The sequence below is a fragment of the Heptranchias perlo genome, chromosome 27 (genome assembly GCF_035084215.1).
Source record: "Heptranchias perlo isolate sHepPer1 chromosome 27, sHepPer1.hap1, whole genome shotgun sequence".
Taxonomy (NCBI): Eukaryota; Metazoa; Chordata; class Chondrichthyes; order Hexanchiformes; family Hexanchidae; genus Heptranchias; species Heptranchias perlo.
The window spans coordinates 1654285-1669402 of NC_090351.1; the positions used below are offsets into that span (position 1 = coordinate 1654285).

At 49.9% G+C, this 15118-nt stretch overlaps 1 protein-coding gene across 4 annotated transcripts in view; it reads right to left on the bottom strand.

Annotated features, from left to right (window-relative positions):
* Nucleotides 1-15118, bottom strand: part of LOC137344340 (DENN domain-containing protein 2D-like) — a 74242-nt gene that overhangs the window by 42614 nt on the left and 16510 nt on the right. For 2 of the 4 annotated variants that reach the window (XM_068007207.1, XM_068007210.1), the window contains exon 2: nucleotides 12376-12469. In XM_068007207.1, the coding sequence (XP_067863308.1) occupies nucleotides 12376-12454 (79 nt within the window). In that variant the 5' untranslated portion in view covers nucleotides 12455-12469. Of the gene's footprint in view, nucleotides 1-12375; nucleotides 12470-12639; nucleotides 12693-13384; nucleotides 13471-15118 lie in introns of those variants that run through there. The other 2 variants (XM_068007209.1, XM_068007208.1) reach the window with 2 other exon arrangements.

Here is a 15118-nt window from a genome sequence, read left to right on the forward strand (position 1 = left end):
AGCCGCCTTTCAATGCATCAACACAGCTTGTATTTATACAGCAACTTTAACGTAGTAAAACGGCCCATGGCGCTTCACAGGAGCAATTATCAAACAAAACCTGACACTGAGCCACATAAGGAGATATTAGTGCAGGTGACCAAAAGCAATGAGGTAGGTTTTAAGGAGCGTCTTAAAGGAGGAGAGAGAGGCGGAGAGGTTTAGGGAGGGAATTCCAGAGCTTAGGGCCGAGGCAGCTGAAGGCACGGCTGCCAATGGTGGAGTGATTAAAATCAGGGATGCCAAGAGGCAAGAATTGGAGGAGCGCAGAGATCTGGGAGGGTGGTAGGGCTGGAGGAGGTTACAGCGATATGAGAGGCCATGGAGGGATTTGAAAACAAGGATAAGAGTTTTAAAATTGAGCGTTCCCGGTGCGGGAGCCAATGTAGGTCAGCGAGCACGGGGGTGAACGGGATTTGGTGTGAGTTAGGATACGGGCAGCAGAGTTTTGGATGAGCTCAAGTTTATGGAGGGTGGAAGATGAAAGGCCAGTCAGGAGAACATTGGAACAGTCGAGTCTGGAGGTAACAAAGGTATGGATGAGGGTTTCAGCAGCAGATGAGCTGAGGCAGGGGCGGAGACAGGCGATGGTGCGGAGGTGGAAGTGGTCTTGGTGATGGAGGGAATAGAAATGTTTTTTTAAATTCCATGACAGAATCCTCTTTATCAAGTCACAAATGGACCTGGTAGTGAATTGGTTAACATGCCAGCTTTTCACCTCTGGGATCTGGGTTTAAATCCAGCCCACACAGAGCAGATGAATCTCTCCCTCTCTCAAAACCTCTCCCCCCCCCCCCCGCCTCAACCTCCCTCTCTCCCCCCCTCAACCTCCCTCTCTCTGAACCTCTCTCCTGGCTGTGAGCGGTGGAATGAGATTGGACAATGACAACAAAGGTCCTCAGTGAAAACAGTGCGACAGGACAAAACGATCCATAATTCAGCATTAAATTGGCAATCTCAATTAGAGACACCCACGGGAGGCTTGTGTGGGAGGTGAAAAAATGTAGCAGCATCAACGAGGTTGGGACTGAAGCACATTTTTGGAAACAGTCAGATTTCCAGCAGCAGAGATTTTTTGCTTGTCAGTTCATTTTTAGGACAGTGTAGGGGGAGGTTTACTCTGTATCTAACCCGTGCTGTACCTGCCCTGGGAGTGTTTGATGGGACAGTGTAGAGGGAGCTTTACTCTGTATCTAACCCGTGCTGTACCTGCCCTGGGAGTGTTTGATGGGACAGTGTAGAGGGAGCTTTACTCTGTATCTAACCCGTGCTGTACCTGCCCTGGGAGTGTTTGATGGGACAGTGTAGAGGGAGCTTTACTCTGTATCTAACCCGTGCTGTACCTGCCCTGGGAGTGTTTGATGGGACAGTGTAGAGGGAGCTTTACTCTGTATCTAACCCATGCTGTCCCTGCCCTGGGAGTGTTTGATGGGACAGTGTAAAGGGAACACCTGACAGTGACACCAATTCATGTTCAGCAGTGGTCAGTAATCAGAGGGGAACCTGGGCTGATTTTCTGTTCTCTTGGCTCAGAGCCACTAAGTCAACTGTGAGGTTTATATATTTAGAATTGTTCTTTTAGCTCTGGATATAACCCTGCTCTGTGTGCAAGGGCCCTGGATGAAATGTGTTTGGGGTATTTTGAATCCGGGTGCCATTGGGTTTGGGCCCAGAGCCCACCAGCTGGTTGGCTCCCGAATTGTACGATTCAGTCGCTGGGATTAGCCGAGGGTGAGTGTCCCTGAAAATGAAACTGAATGGAAGGAAAGCATGCTGTAAGTTGCTGATACTTCCCTTTGTACTTAAGACAGTCCCCTCGGAGTGGTTGGGGTAGTTGGGGGAACACTGCTGTCTAGGAGTTCTGGTGGAGAAAGGCTCCTTGTCCATTTTACCTCTGCCCTATAGTAGTGCTGGGAATTCCCTGAATGCTCACACCGTGTCAGAGTCACACAGACCAGGAAAGCAAAACAAAACTTGCATTTCTACAGCACCTTGCACAACCTCAGGAAGTCCCAAAGCACTTTACAGCCAATGGGGAACTTTTGAAGTGTAGTCACTGTTGTAATGTAGGAAATGTGGCAGCCAATTTGCGCACAGCAAGATCCCACAACAGCAATGAGATAATGACCAGATAATCTGTCTTAGTTGAGGGATTAATATTGACCAAGCCACCGGGGAGAACTCCCCTGCTCTTCGAAGAGTGGCCCTGGGATCTTTTCCATCCACCTGGGAGTAGGGTGGCCAATCCTCCAGGAGTGTTGTGGAGTCTCCAGGAATTGAAGATTAATCTCCAGGACACTGCCGCGAGAGTGAGCACCAAGGAAGGTGCAGGGATAACTCCTGGTCAGTGGTGGGTTAACTGGCCTCGACTGGATCGGCAGTAGGAACGCTGCAATTGGCTTCAGTACACGTGAACCAGGAGAGGGGGATGTGGGTTGGGAAACCAGCCAGGGCTCCTGTCCCCTGATGGCTATCCAGTGACACCTGCTTGAGAGTGCACGCTAGCACATCGGGTGTGAATGGCACTGAGCTCGGCTGTTTTGTGTCCTCCCCCTTGGTCGAATAGCTTCACGCATGAAGAATGGCCACTCGGGTGAAGGAGAGCCACCCGTGAGACTCGACTCCTACAAGCGCCGGCCCCTTCCAGAGAGGAAGAGGGAACGCTGGGGAAGGAGAGTTACTCAGTGGCGTAGAGCAGAGAGCTCCCAGTCCCGATCAGGACACAGTGTGTGACCGAGGCCTCACCCCACCTATCACTAGCACCGAAAAAAAACCCTCCCACGACGCGTGGGTCCTGAGACTCACTAAAGAATTTATATAGCGCCTTTCACAACTTCAGGACCTCCCAAAACGCTTCACAGCCAATGAAGTACCTTTGAAGTGTAGTCACTGTTGTAATGTAGGAAACGCGGCAGCCCATTTGTGCACAGCAAGATCCCACAAACAGGAATATGATAATGACCAGATAATCTGTTCTTTAGTGATATTGGATGAGGGATACATATTGGCCAGAACACCGGTGAGAACTCCCACGCTCTTCAAATAGTGCTGTGGGATCTTTTGCATCCCTGAAAAAGCAGATGGGGCCTCGGTTTAACATCTCATCTGAAAGACGACACCTCCGACAGTGCAGCACCCCCTCAGTACTGCACTGGAATGTCAGCCTGGATTATGTGCTCAAGTCTCTGGAGTGGGACCCACAACCTTCTGACTCAGAGGCGAGAGTGTGAGCACTGAGCCACGGCTGATACTGGGGCTAGTGTGGGGACCAAATACTCAGTGGACCTCCCAGCCCTTACACAGCACTCTCACCCTCTTTCCCACTCGAAAGAGTTGGTCTCCCGAGAGCACTGTTCCATTCAGTCAGGGCGTTCGGGCAGGTAATGCAAATCCACTGACAACATTAAAACTCACTTCAAATTCACATTTGACTCACAGAACAAGTTATCCTGCTCTCAAACTTGCCCAGTTAAAAAAAGTGTGAATAAAAAGCTTGACATATAAGAACATAAGAAATAGGAGCAGGAGTAGGCCACACAGCCCCTCGAGCCTGCTCCACCAGTCAATCAGATCATGGCTGATCTTTGACCTCAACTCCATTTTCCCGCCCGATCCCCATATCCCTTGATTCCCCTCGAGTCCAAAAATCTATCCATCTCAGCCTTGAATATATTCAATGACTCAGCATCCACAGCCCTCTGGGGTAGAGAATTCCAAAGATTCACAACCCTCTGAGTGAAGAAATTCCTCCTCATCTCAGTCTTAAATGGCCGACCCCTTATCCTGAGACTATGACCCCTAGTTCTAGATTCTCCAGCCAGGGGAAACAGCCTCTCAGCATCTACCCTCTCAGAATCTTATATGTTTCAATGCGATCACATCTCATTCTTCTAAACTCCAGAGAGTATAGGCCCATTCTAATCAATCTCTCCTCATAGGACAACCCTCTCATCCCAGGAATCAATCCACTGAACCTTTGTTGCACTCCCTCTAAGGCAAGTATATCCTTCCTTAGGTAAGGAGACCAAAACTGTACACAGTACTCCAGGTGAGGTCTTACCAAAGCCCTGTACAATTGCAGCAAGATGTCCTTACTCTTGTACTCCAACCCCCTTGCAATAAAGGCCAACATACCATTTGCCTTCCTAATTGCTTGCTGTACCTGCATGTTAACCTTCTGTGCTTCTGTACAAGGACACCCAAATCCCTCTGAATACCAACATTTAATAGTTTCTCACCATTTAAAAAATATTCTGTTTTTCTATTCTTCCTACCAAAGTGAATAACCTCACATTCCCCACATTATATTCCATCTGCCACCTTCTTGCCCACTCACTTAACCTGTCTATATCCCTTTGCAGACTCTTTGTGTCCTCCTCACAGCTTGCTTTCCCACCTAGCTTTGTATCGTCAGCAAACTTGGATACATTACACTCGGTCCCTTCATCTAATTCATTAATATAGATTGTAAATAGCTGAGGCCCAAGCACTGATCCTTGCGGCACCCCACTAGTTACAGCCTGACAACCTGAGAATGACCCGTTTATCCCTACTCTCTGTTTTCTGTCCATTAACCTATCCTCTATCCTGTTAATATGTTACCCCCAACCCCATGAGCCCTTATCTTGTGTAACAACCTTTTATGTGGCACCTTATCGAAAGCCTTTTGAAAATAGAACTTTAAATCACAGAAGGAGGCCATTTAGCCCATCGTGCCTGTGCAGGCTCTTTGAAAGAGCTGTACAATCCCACTCCCCCTGCTCCTTCACCATAGGCCTGCAAATGTTTCCATTTCAAGTATATGTCCAATTCCTTTTAGAAAGTTATAATTGAATGGGTTAGGCATTAGCCGTGGCTCAGTGATATCACTCTTGCCTAAGTCAAAAGGTTGTGGGCTCAATCTCCACTCCAGAGACTGGAGCCTATAATCTAGGCTGACACGCCCAGTGCAGAACTGAGGGAGTGCTGCACTGTCGGAGGTGCTGTCTTTCGGATGAGACGTTAAACCGAGGCCCCGCCTGTCCTCTCAGGCGGAAGTAAAAGATCGCACGGCCACTATTCAAAGAGGAGCAGGGGAGTTCTCCCCGGAGTCCTGACCAATGTTTATCCCTCAACCGACATCACTAAAACAGATTATCTGGTCTTTATCACATTGCTGTTTGTGGGATCTTGCTGTGCTCACATTGGCTGCTGCGTTTCCTACATTACAACAGTGACTACACTTCAAAAGTACTGTAAAGAGCTTTGGGACGTCCTGACTTCGTGAAAGGCGCTATAGAAATGCAAGTTATTTCTTTTCTTTCTTGAATCTGCTTCCACCGCCCTTTCAGGCAGCGCATTCCAGATCATAACAACTCGCTGCGTGAAAACATTCTCCTCATCCCCCCTCTGGTTCTTTTGCCAATCACTATAAATCTGTGTCCTCTGGTTACCGACCCTCCTGCCAGTAGAAACAGTTTCTCCTTATTTACTCGATCAAAACTTCGTAGGTCAGGAGCAGTTGAGAGTTGCTGTTAGTTTGCTATATATAGATATATGCACACTCTGTAAAGGCAGTCTGTGTACAGCCAAGAAACAAGGGTTAGAAAGATCACGTCGGCATGGTGACGTCACGTTCCTGGAAAAGCTCAGGTTGCTATAGCAACACTTTCTGTATTCTGGCATCTTCCATCCCAGAGTCATAAATTGGGATTTTCCAAGCACTGGTGTTGTGAGCTGTGGAGTCCGTGGGACTTTCTACAGTCACAGCTGGTTGGTAACCTGTCCATTCTCACACACACCAGTATAGGGCCGAGGGATCCAGTTCTCACATTCTGCCAGCTGTCAGTCTGGCTCAGTGGAAGCACGCTCACCTCAGTCACAAGGTCATGAGTGCATATCCCACTTCATAGAAACTGGAGCCCGGAATCTAGGCTGAAACTCCAGTGCAGCACTGAGGGAGTGCGGGGAGGGGGGGCGATGCAGGGCGACGGCGGGGCTCCTCCTTCTCAGGTTGCTGGATTCTGTCTCACTTTGCCAGCTTTTCCTGTTTCCGTCTCGGACCTGTCTCACCCCACCCTCACCTCAGCTATCCACACCTTCTCCGTGTCTCTTCAATGTCTTTAATTTATTCCATTACTATGTCAGCTGTGGCTCAGTGCTCGCACTCTCGTCTCTGTCAGAAGGTCTTGGGTTCACGTCCCACTCCAGAGACTTGAGCCCATAATCCAGGCTAACGCTCCAGTGCACTACTGAGGGAGTGCTGCACTGTCGGAGGTGCCGTCTTTTGGATGAGACATTAAACCGAGGCCCCATCTGCCCTCTCAGCTAGATGAAAAATATCCCATGGTGCAGGGGAGTTCTCCCCAGTGTCCTGGCCAATATTTCCCCTTCAACCAACATCATTAAAAAACAGAATATCAGATCACTATCTCATTGCTGTTTGTGGGATCTTGCTGTGCGCAAATTGGCTGCCACGTTTCCTACATTACAACAGTGACTACACTTCAAAAGTACTTCATTGGCTGTAAAGCGCTTTGGGACGTTCTGAGGTTGTGTAAGATGCTATATAAATGCAAGTCTTTCTTTCTTAAGAACATAAGAAATAGGAGCAGGAGTTGGCCATACGGCCCCTCGAACCTGCTCCGCCATTCAATCAGATCATGGTTGATCTTTGACCCCAACTCCACTTTCCTGCCCGATCCCCATATCCCTTGATTCCCCTAGAGTCCAAAAATCTATCGACCACTTTGGGTTAGAGAATTCCAAAGATTCACAACCCTCTGCGTGAAGAAATTCATCCTCATCTCAGTCTTAGACCCCTTATCCTGCAACTATGCCCCCTAGTTCTAGACTTCAGAGTCAGCATCTACCCTGTCAATCCCCCTCAGAATCTTATATGTTTCAATGAGATCACCTCTCATTCCCCTAAACTCCAGAGTATAGGCCCATTCTACTCAACCTCTCTTCATAGGACAACCCTCTCATCCCAGGAATTAATCTAGTGAACCTTTGTTGCACCACCTCTAAGGCAAATACACAATAAATGGGAGGATACTGAGAGGTGTAGAGGAACAAAGGGACCTTAGAGTGCATGTCCACAGATCCCTGAAGGTAGGACAGGTAGATAAGGTGGTTAAAAAAAACATATGGGATACTTTCCTTTGTTAGCCGAGGCATAGAATATAAGAGCGGGGATGTTATGCTGGAACTGTATAAAACACTAGTTAGGCCACAGCTTGAGTACTGTGCACAGTTCTGGTCACCACATTACAGGAAAGATGTGATTGCACTAGTGAGGGTACAGAGGAGATTTACGAGGACGTTGCCAGGGCTGAAGAATTTTAGCTATGAGAAAATATTGGATAGGCTGGGGTTGTTTTCCTTGGAACAAAGGAGGCTGAGGGGAGATTTAATTGAAGTATTTAAAATTATGACAGGACTAGATAGGGTGGATAGGGAGGACCTATTTCCATTAGCAGAGGAGTCAGTGACCAGGGGGCATAGATTTAAAGCAACTGGTGGAAGGATTAGACGGGAGCTGAGGAGAAATTTTTTTTACCCAGAGGGTGGTGGGGGTCTGGAACTCACTGCCTGAAAGGGTGGGAGAGGCAGAAACCCTCAACTCATTTAAAAAGTACTTGGATGTGCACCTGAAGTGCTGTAACCTACAGGGCTACGGACCAAGTGCTGGAAAGTGGGATTAAGCTGGATAGCTCTTTTTCGGTCAGCATGGACATGATGGGCCAAATGGCCTCCTTCTGTGCCATAACTTTCTACGATCCTTCCTTAGATAAGGAGATAAAAACTGTACACAGTACTCCAGGTGAGGTCTCACCAAAGCCCTGTACAATTGTAGTAAGACTTCCGTACTCTTGTACTCCAACCCCCTTGCAATAAAGGCCAACATTCCATTTGCCTTCCTAATTGCTTGCTGTACCTGCATGTTAACTTTTTGTGTTTTTTGTACGAGGATACCCAAGTCTCTCTGAACACCAACATTTAATATTATCTCACCGTTTAAAAAATATTCTGTTTTTCTATTCTTCCTACCAAAGTGAATAACCTCACATTTCCCCACATTATACTCCATCTGCCACCTTCTTGCCCACTCACTTAACCTGTCTATATCCCTTTACAGACTCCATGTGCTCTTCACAGCTTACTTTCCCACCTAGCTTTGTATTGTCAGCAAACTTGGAAACATTATATTCGGTCCCGTCATCTAAGTCATTAATATAGATTGTAAATAGCTGAGGCCCAAGCACTGATCCTTGTGGTACCCCACTAGTTACAGCCTGCCAACCTGAGAATGACCCGTTTATTCTTACTCTCTTTTCTGTCCTTTAACCAATCCTCTATCCATGCTAATATGTTCCCCCAATGCCATGAGCCCTTATTTTGTGTAACAACCTTTTATGTAGCACCTTATTGAATCCCTTTTGAAAATTCAAATATATGACATCCACTGGTTCCCCTTTATCTACCCTGCTAGTTACATCCTCAAAACACTAATAAATTTATTAAACACGATTTCCCTTTTACAAAACCACATTGACCACTTCCTTAATAACGGATTCCTTCCTATCTGTCTTTCTCTCTGTAATGGGGAGCTCCAGTAAAGACCACACAATCCCACCCCACGGATCGCTCCATCCTGGATCGTACGTTCCAGGAGGTGGTCACCCCACAGCCACAGGGCGTTCAGGACTGTAAGTGGGCGGCCGTCCGAGAGTGTCGCTCACTAACCGGTTTTCAGTGTTGAACACCGGTGAGGGTGACGACACCTCGAAGGAGTGCAGTCCGAAGCATGGCATCATCGGGCAAAGAACGGCACAGTGAGGCACAACAAAGTGTAGAAATGCAGTGGTTATAGTGGTTATAGGGGATTCGATAGTCGGGGGACAGACGGGCGTTTCTATGCCTGCCGACGTGAGTCCCGCACGGTGTGTTGCCTCCCTGGTGCCAGAGTAACGGACATCACTGAGAGGGTGCAGAACATTTTGAGGGGGTAAGGGGAACAGCCAGATGTCGTGGTCCATGTGGGAACCAATGACATAGGAATGAAAAGGGGCACGGTCCTGCAGTCAGCGTTTCAGGAGCTAGGGAGGAAGTTAAAAAGCAGGACCTCAAAGGTAGTAATTCCTGGATTACTCCCAGTGCCATGCGCTAGTGAGTACAGGAATAGTAGGATAAGCCAGGGTAACACATGGCTGGAGGGAGGGCTTCAGATTCCTGGGGCATTGGGACCAGTTCTGGGGCAGGAGGGACCTGGACAAGCCGGATGGGTTGCACCTTAACAGAACTGGGACCAATGTCCTCGCAGGGAGGTTAACGAGTGCAGTGGGGGAGGGTTTAAACTAATTTGGCTGGGGGATGGGCACGAGGATGAAAAATTAGAGCGGAGAAACAAGGTGCACAGAGGACTGGAAGAGACAAATAGCATTAGAATAAAAAATAGTTCAGAAATAGGAGGAATCAGACAGGGGGCAAACACGAGACAGTCTAAGATGAGTTTGAACTGCATGTGTGTAAATGCACATAGCGTGGTAAATAAGGTTGGTGAGCTGCAGGCCCTAGTCGCCACAAGGGACTATGATATAGTGGCAATAACAGAGACCTGGCTCAAAGGGGAGGATTGGGTACTTAATATTGCTGGCTACAAGGTATTCAGGAAAGATCGGGAAGGAAAGAAAGAGGGGGGAGGGTGGCAGTATTGATCAAAGAAACTATTATAGCACTGAAAAGGGATGATGTAGTTGAGGATCAAAGAGGGAATCTATTTGGTTAGAATTGAGGAACAATAGGGGAGCTGTTACACTACTGAGTGTATATTATAGGGCACCAAATAGTGGGAGGGAGATTGAGGAGAAAATTACAGAATAATGCAAGAACTATAGAGTAGTGATAATGGGGGACTTCAATTATCCCAATATAGACTGGGATAGTAACAGTGTAAAGGGTAAAGAGGGGGAGGAATTCCTGAAATGTATACAAGAGAACTTCCTTAATCAGTGTGTTTCCAGTCCAACAAGGAGGGAAGCAGTGCTGGATCTAGTTCTGGGGAATGAAGTGGGGCAAGTGGACCATGTTTCAGAGGGGGAGCATTTGGGGAACAGTGATCATAATATCATTAGGTTTAGAATAGTTATGGAAAATGACAAGGAACAATCAAGCGTAAAGATACTTAACTGGAGGAGGGCAAATTTCATTGAGTTAAAAAGTCATCTGGTGGATTGGAATCAAAAATTGGTAGGCAATTGAACAATGGGAAGTCTTCAAGGAGGAGCTGGTTTGGGTACAGAGTAGACATATTCCCACAAGGGGGAAAAGGAGGACATCCAAAGCTAGAGGTCCCTGGATGACTAAAAATATAGAGATTAAAATTAAACAGAAAAAGGAGGCTAAAGACAAATGTAAGGTTCATAATAGAGTAGAGAACCAGAGGAGATCTAAAAAAGGGAATAAGAGGGGCAAAGAGAGAGTATGAGAATAGATTAGCAGCTAACATAAAAGGGAATCAAAAGTCTTTTCTAAACAGGTAGTCAAAGGAAGGGTAGGGCCGATTATAGACAAAAAAAGGGGATCTTCTTGTGGAGCCAGAGGTACTAAATGAATACTTTGCATTGGCCTTCACTAGAGAAGAGGATGCTTCCACTGTAGCAGTAAAGGAGGAGGTAGTAGTGATAGTGGAGAGGAATAAAAATAGATCAAGAAAGGGTGCTTAAAAGATTGGCTGTACTCAAAGTAGAAAAGTCACCCGAGGAGGCTGTACTTAAAGTAGATAAGGCACCCGGTCCAGATGGGAAGCATCCTAGGTTACTGAGGGAAGTAAGGGTGGAAATTGCAGAGGCTCTGGCCACAATCCTCCTTAGATATGCGAGGGGTGCCAGAGGACTGGAGGATTGCAAATGTTACACCACTGTTCAAAAAAAGGGGAGAGTGATAAACCCGGTAATTACAGGCCAGTCAGCCTAACGTCGGTGAGTGGAGAAACTTTTAGAGGCAATGATCAAGGCAAAATTAATTGGCACTTGGAAAAGTATCAGCTAATAAATGAAAGTCAGCGTGGATTTGTTAAAGGAAAATCACATTTGACTAACTAGATTGATTTCTTCGATGAAGTAACGGAGAGGGTTGATGAGGGTAGTGTGGTTGATGTGAATATGGACTTTCAAAAGGCATTTGACAAAGTGTCACATAATAGACTTATTAGCAATATTAAAGCCCATGGGATTAAAGGGACAGTGGCAGTGTGGATACAAAATTGGCTACAGGACAGAAAGCAGAGAGTAGTGGTGAACGGTTGTTTTTCAGACTGGAGGGAAGTATACAGTGGTGTTCCCCAGGGGTCAGTGTTAGACCACTGCTCATTTTGATATAAATTAATGACCTGGACTTGGGTATAGAGGGTATAATTTCAAAGCTTGCGGATGACACGAAACTCGGAAAAGTAGTAAACAATGTGGAGGATAGTAACAGACTTCAGGGGGATAAAAACAGACTGGTGAAATGGGCAGACACATGGCAGATGAAATTTAACACAGAGAAGTGTGAAGTGATACATTTTGGTAAGAGGAACGAGGAGAGGCAAAATAAACAAAATGATGCCATTTTAAGGGGGGGGGGGGGGGGGAGGAACAGAGAGACCTGGGGGTGTATGTACACAAAACTCTGAAGGTGACAGGACAAGTTGAGAAGGCTGTTAAAAAAGCAGATGGGATCCTGGGCTTTATTAATAGAGGCATAGAGTCCAAAGGAAGGGAGTTATGCTAAATGTTTATGGTTAGGCGTCAGCTGGAGCACTGTGTCCAGTTCTGGGCACTACACTTTAGGAAGATGTCACGGCTTTAGAGAGGGTGCAGAAGAGATTTACTAGAATGATTCCAGGGATATGGGACTTCAGTTACGTGGAGAGACTGGAGAAGCTGGGGTTGTTCTCCTTAGAGCAGAGAAGGTTAAGAGGAGATTTGATAGAGGTGTTCAAAATCATAAGGAGAAACTGTTTCCAGTGGCAGAAGGGTTGGTAACCAGAGGACACAGATTTGAGGTGACTGGCAAAAAAAAACAGAAGTGCCATGAGGAAAGAATTTATTAAGCAGCGAGTTGTGATCTGGAATTCACTGCCTGAAAGGGTGGGGGAAGCAAATTCAACAGTAACTTTCAAAAGAGAATTGGATAAATACTTGAAGGGAAAGAGCAGGGGAGTGGGACTAATTGGCTGCTCTACCAAAGAGCCGGCACAGGCACGATGGGCCGAATAGCCTCCTTCTGAGCTGTATCATATGAACCACTCAATCCCACCCTGTAGACCCCCTGTCCTTTCTGTGCCCCAGGTGTGTACACCTTGTGCCCTACCTGGTCTCGGGCGCTGGTGCCCAGCGTGCCAGGTCAGCCGCCTGATACTCCTCCGGAAGGCCGATTTGAACTGGCTCATGATGCCACCCCAGGTCTGCAATAAGAAACAGGGATTAACCGATTAATCAGTGTCCACAGCAGTATCAGAAACAATGATCAGGAAATTCTGAGTAGTAGAATCAGAATCAGGCACAATCGGTATCGGTTGTAATCGGTTAATAATCAGCATCAGTCACAACTCTAGAACAACAATCGATCACTAACCTCTCAACAATCGGTCTCAGGAACGATTAGTGCCAGTTGCTCTCGCTCCTCCGTTACGATGTATCGGTAGCAGAGCACCAACAGCTCCGCCTACGGCACCGCGCTCTCCCCGGAGTCAGTCCCCCCTCTCCCGGAGTCCCCCCCTCTCCCCGGAGTCAGTCCACCCCTCTACGAGAAACGAATGAACAAGACAAACCGGAGTCAGTCCCCCCCTCTCCCCGGAGTCAGTCCCCCTCTCCCGGAGTCAGTCCCCCCCTCTCCCGGAGTCAGTCCCCCCCCTCTCCCCGGAGTCAGTCCCCCCCCTCTCCCCGGAGTCAGTCCCCCCCTCTCCCCGGAGTCCCACCCGGAGTCAGTCCCCCCCTCTCCCCGGAGTCAGTCCCCCCCTCTCCCCGGAGTCAGTCCCCCCCCTCTCCCCGGAGTCAGTCCCCCCCTCTCCCCGGAGTCAGTCCCCCCCTCTCCCCGGAGTCAGTCCCCCCTCTCCCCGGAGTCCCACCCGGAGTCAGTCCCCCCCTCTCCCCGGAGTCAGTCCCCCCCTCTCCCCGGAGTCAGTCCCCCCCTCTCCCCGGAGTCAGTCCCCCCCCCTCTCCCCGGAGTCAGTCCCCCCCTCTCCCCGGAGTCAGTCCCCCCCTCTCCCCGGAGTCAGTCCCCCCCCTCTCCCCGGAGTCAGTCCCCCCCTCTCCCCGGAGTCAGTCCCCTCTCCCTCTCCCTCTCCCTCTCCCCCGGGTCTCTCCCCCGCTCCGCTCACCTGCTCGCCCGCTGGCCGCTCTCAGGTGCCTGTTTCCGGGTGTACGCGGGGCGGGTCTCGGGCTCTCCATTGGGTTTCGGTGAGACCGCCAGCCCCGCCCCGGAGAGCCCGAGGGGCGGGGTACGGACCAGGGACCAGGGACCCCACTAGCACCCCTCTCCCCACCCCAATCACTTACTCCAGGGGCAGGGTCCCCCACGCAGGGCACTAGAAGCAGGATCCCGCTACTAACCCCCCCTCTCTCCCCCCCCCCCCCCCCCCCCGTGTTCAGGGAGGTCTCCTGGACCCCTGGACAGGATCACAGGAACAGGAGGAGGCCATTCAGCCCATCGAGCCTGTTCTACCGTCCAATTAGATCAGGGCTGATCTGTATCTTAATTCCATTTTCCTGCTGCAGCTCCATATTCCTTAATACAGCCACTGGCTGGCCCCGCGACCCCAGGATCCCCCCCTCTGCTGGCTGGCCCCGCGACCCCAGGATCCCCCCCTCTGCTGGCTGGCCCCCGCGACCCCAGGATCCCCCCCCCCCCCCGCTGGCTGGCCCCGCGACCCCAGGATCCCCCCCCGCTGGCTGGCCCCGCGACCCCAGGATCCCCCCCCGCTGGCTGGCCCCGCGACCCCAGGATCCCCCCCGCTGGCTGGCCCCGCGACCCCAGGATCCCCCCCCGCTGGCTGGCCCCGCGACCCCAGGATCCCCCCCCGCTGGCTGGCCCCGCGACCCCAGGATCCCCCCGCGACCCCAGGATCCCCCCCCGCTGGCTGGCCCCGCGTACCCCAGGATCCCCCCCGCTGGCTGGCCCCACGACCCCAGGATCCCCCCCACTGCTGGCTGGCCCCCGCGACCCCAGGATCCCCCCCCGCTGGCTGGCCCCGCGACCCCAGGATCCCCCCCACTGCTGGCTGGCCCCGCGACCCCAGGATCCCCCCCGCTGGCTGGCCCCGCGACCCCAGGATCCCCCCCACTGCTGGCTGGCCCCGCGACCCCAGGATCCCCCCCGCTGGCTGGCCCCGCGACCCCAGGATCCCCCCCGTTGGCTGGCCCCGCGACCCCAGGATCCCCCCCGTTGGCTGGTTTGACTTCTTGGTGAGAGATTCCCATTCACTGGACCGAGTATCTGAACGTGGAGATTCCCTCTGCTCACTGACTGACCTTTGTGATAGGCACTGCCCACTCATTGCCTCGTAAGTGGACAGCGAGAGGGTCATTCTATTTGCCTCATCTGCTCGCTGGCGGGTTTCACATGGATTTGGAAATCCCCCTCCCCCCTCTGCACTGCCTGTCCACTCACCCTGCCTCCTCAGGAAGACTCCAGTGGCCCTTCCCCAGCTGGCCAGACTACGTTTTCAGATCGAACCCCCATCCAGCCCTGGACCCTGCCTCTCCCTGATGTGCTTGGACTGTTGTTCTTTGTGATATAATGGGAATTGTGTTGTATATAGGATATTAGGAATGATGTATATAGGATATTGGGAATATAGGATATTATGTTTGTATTCCCTTGAGTATAGATGATTAAGGGGTGATCTAATTGAGGTTTTTAAGATGATGAAAGGAATTGATAGGGTAGATTGGTGGGAGAGTCCAGAACAAGGGGGCATAACCTTAAAATTAGAGCTAGGACATACAGGGGTGATGTCAGGAAGCACAAAGGGGGTGGAAATCTGGAACTCTCTTCCCCAAAAAGCTGTTGAGGGTGGGGGTCAATTGAAAATTTCAAAACTGAGATGAATAGA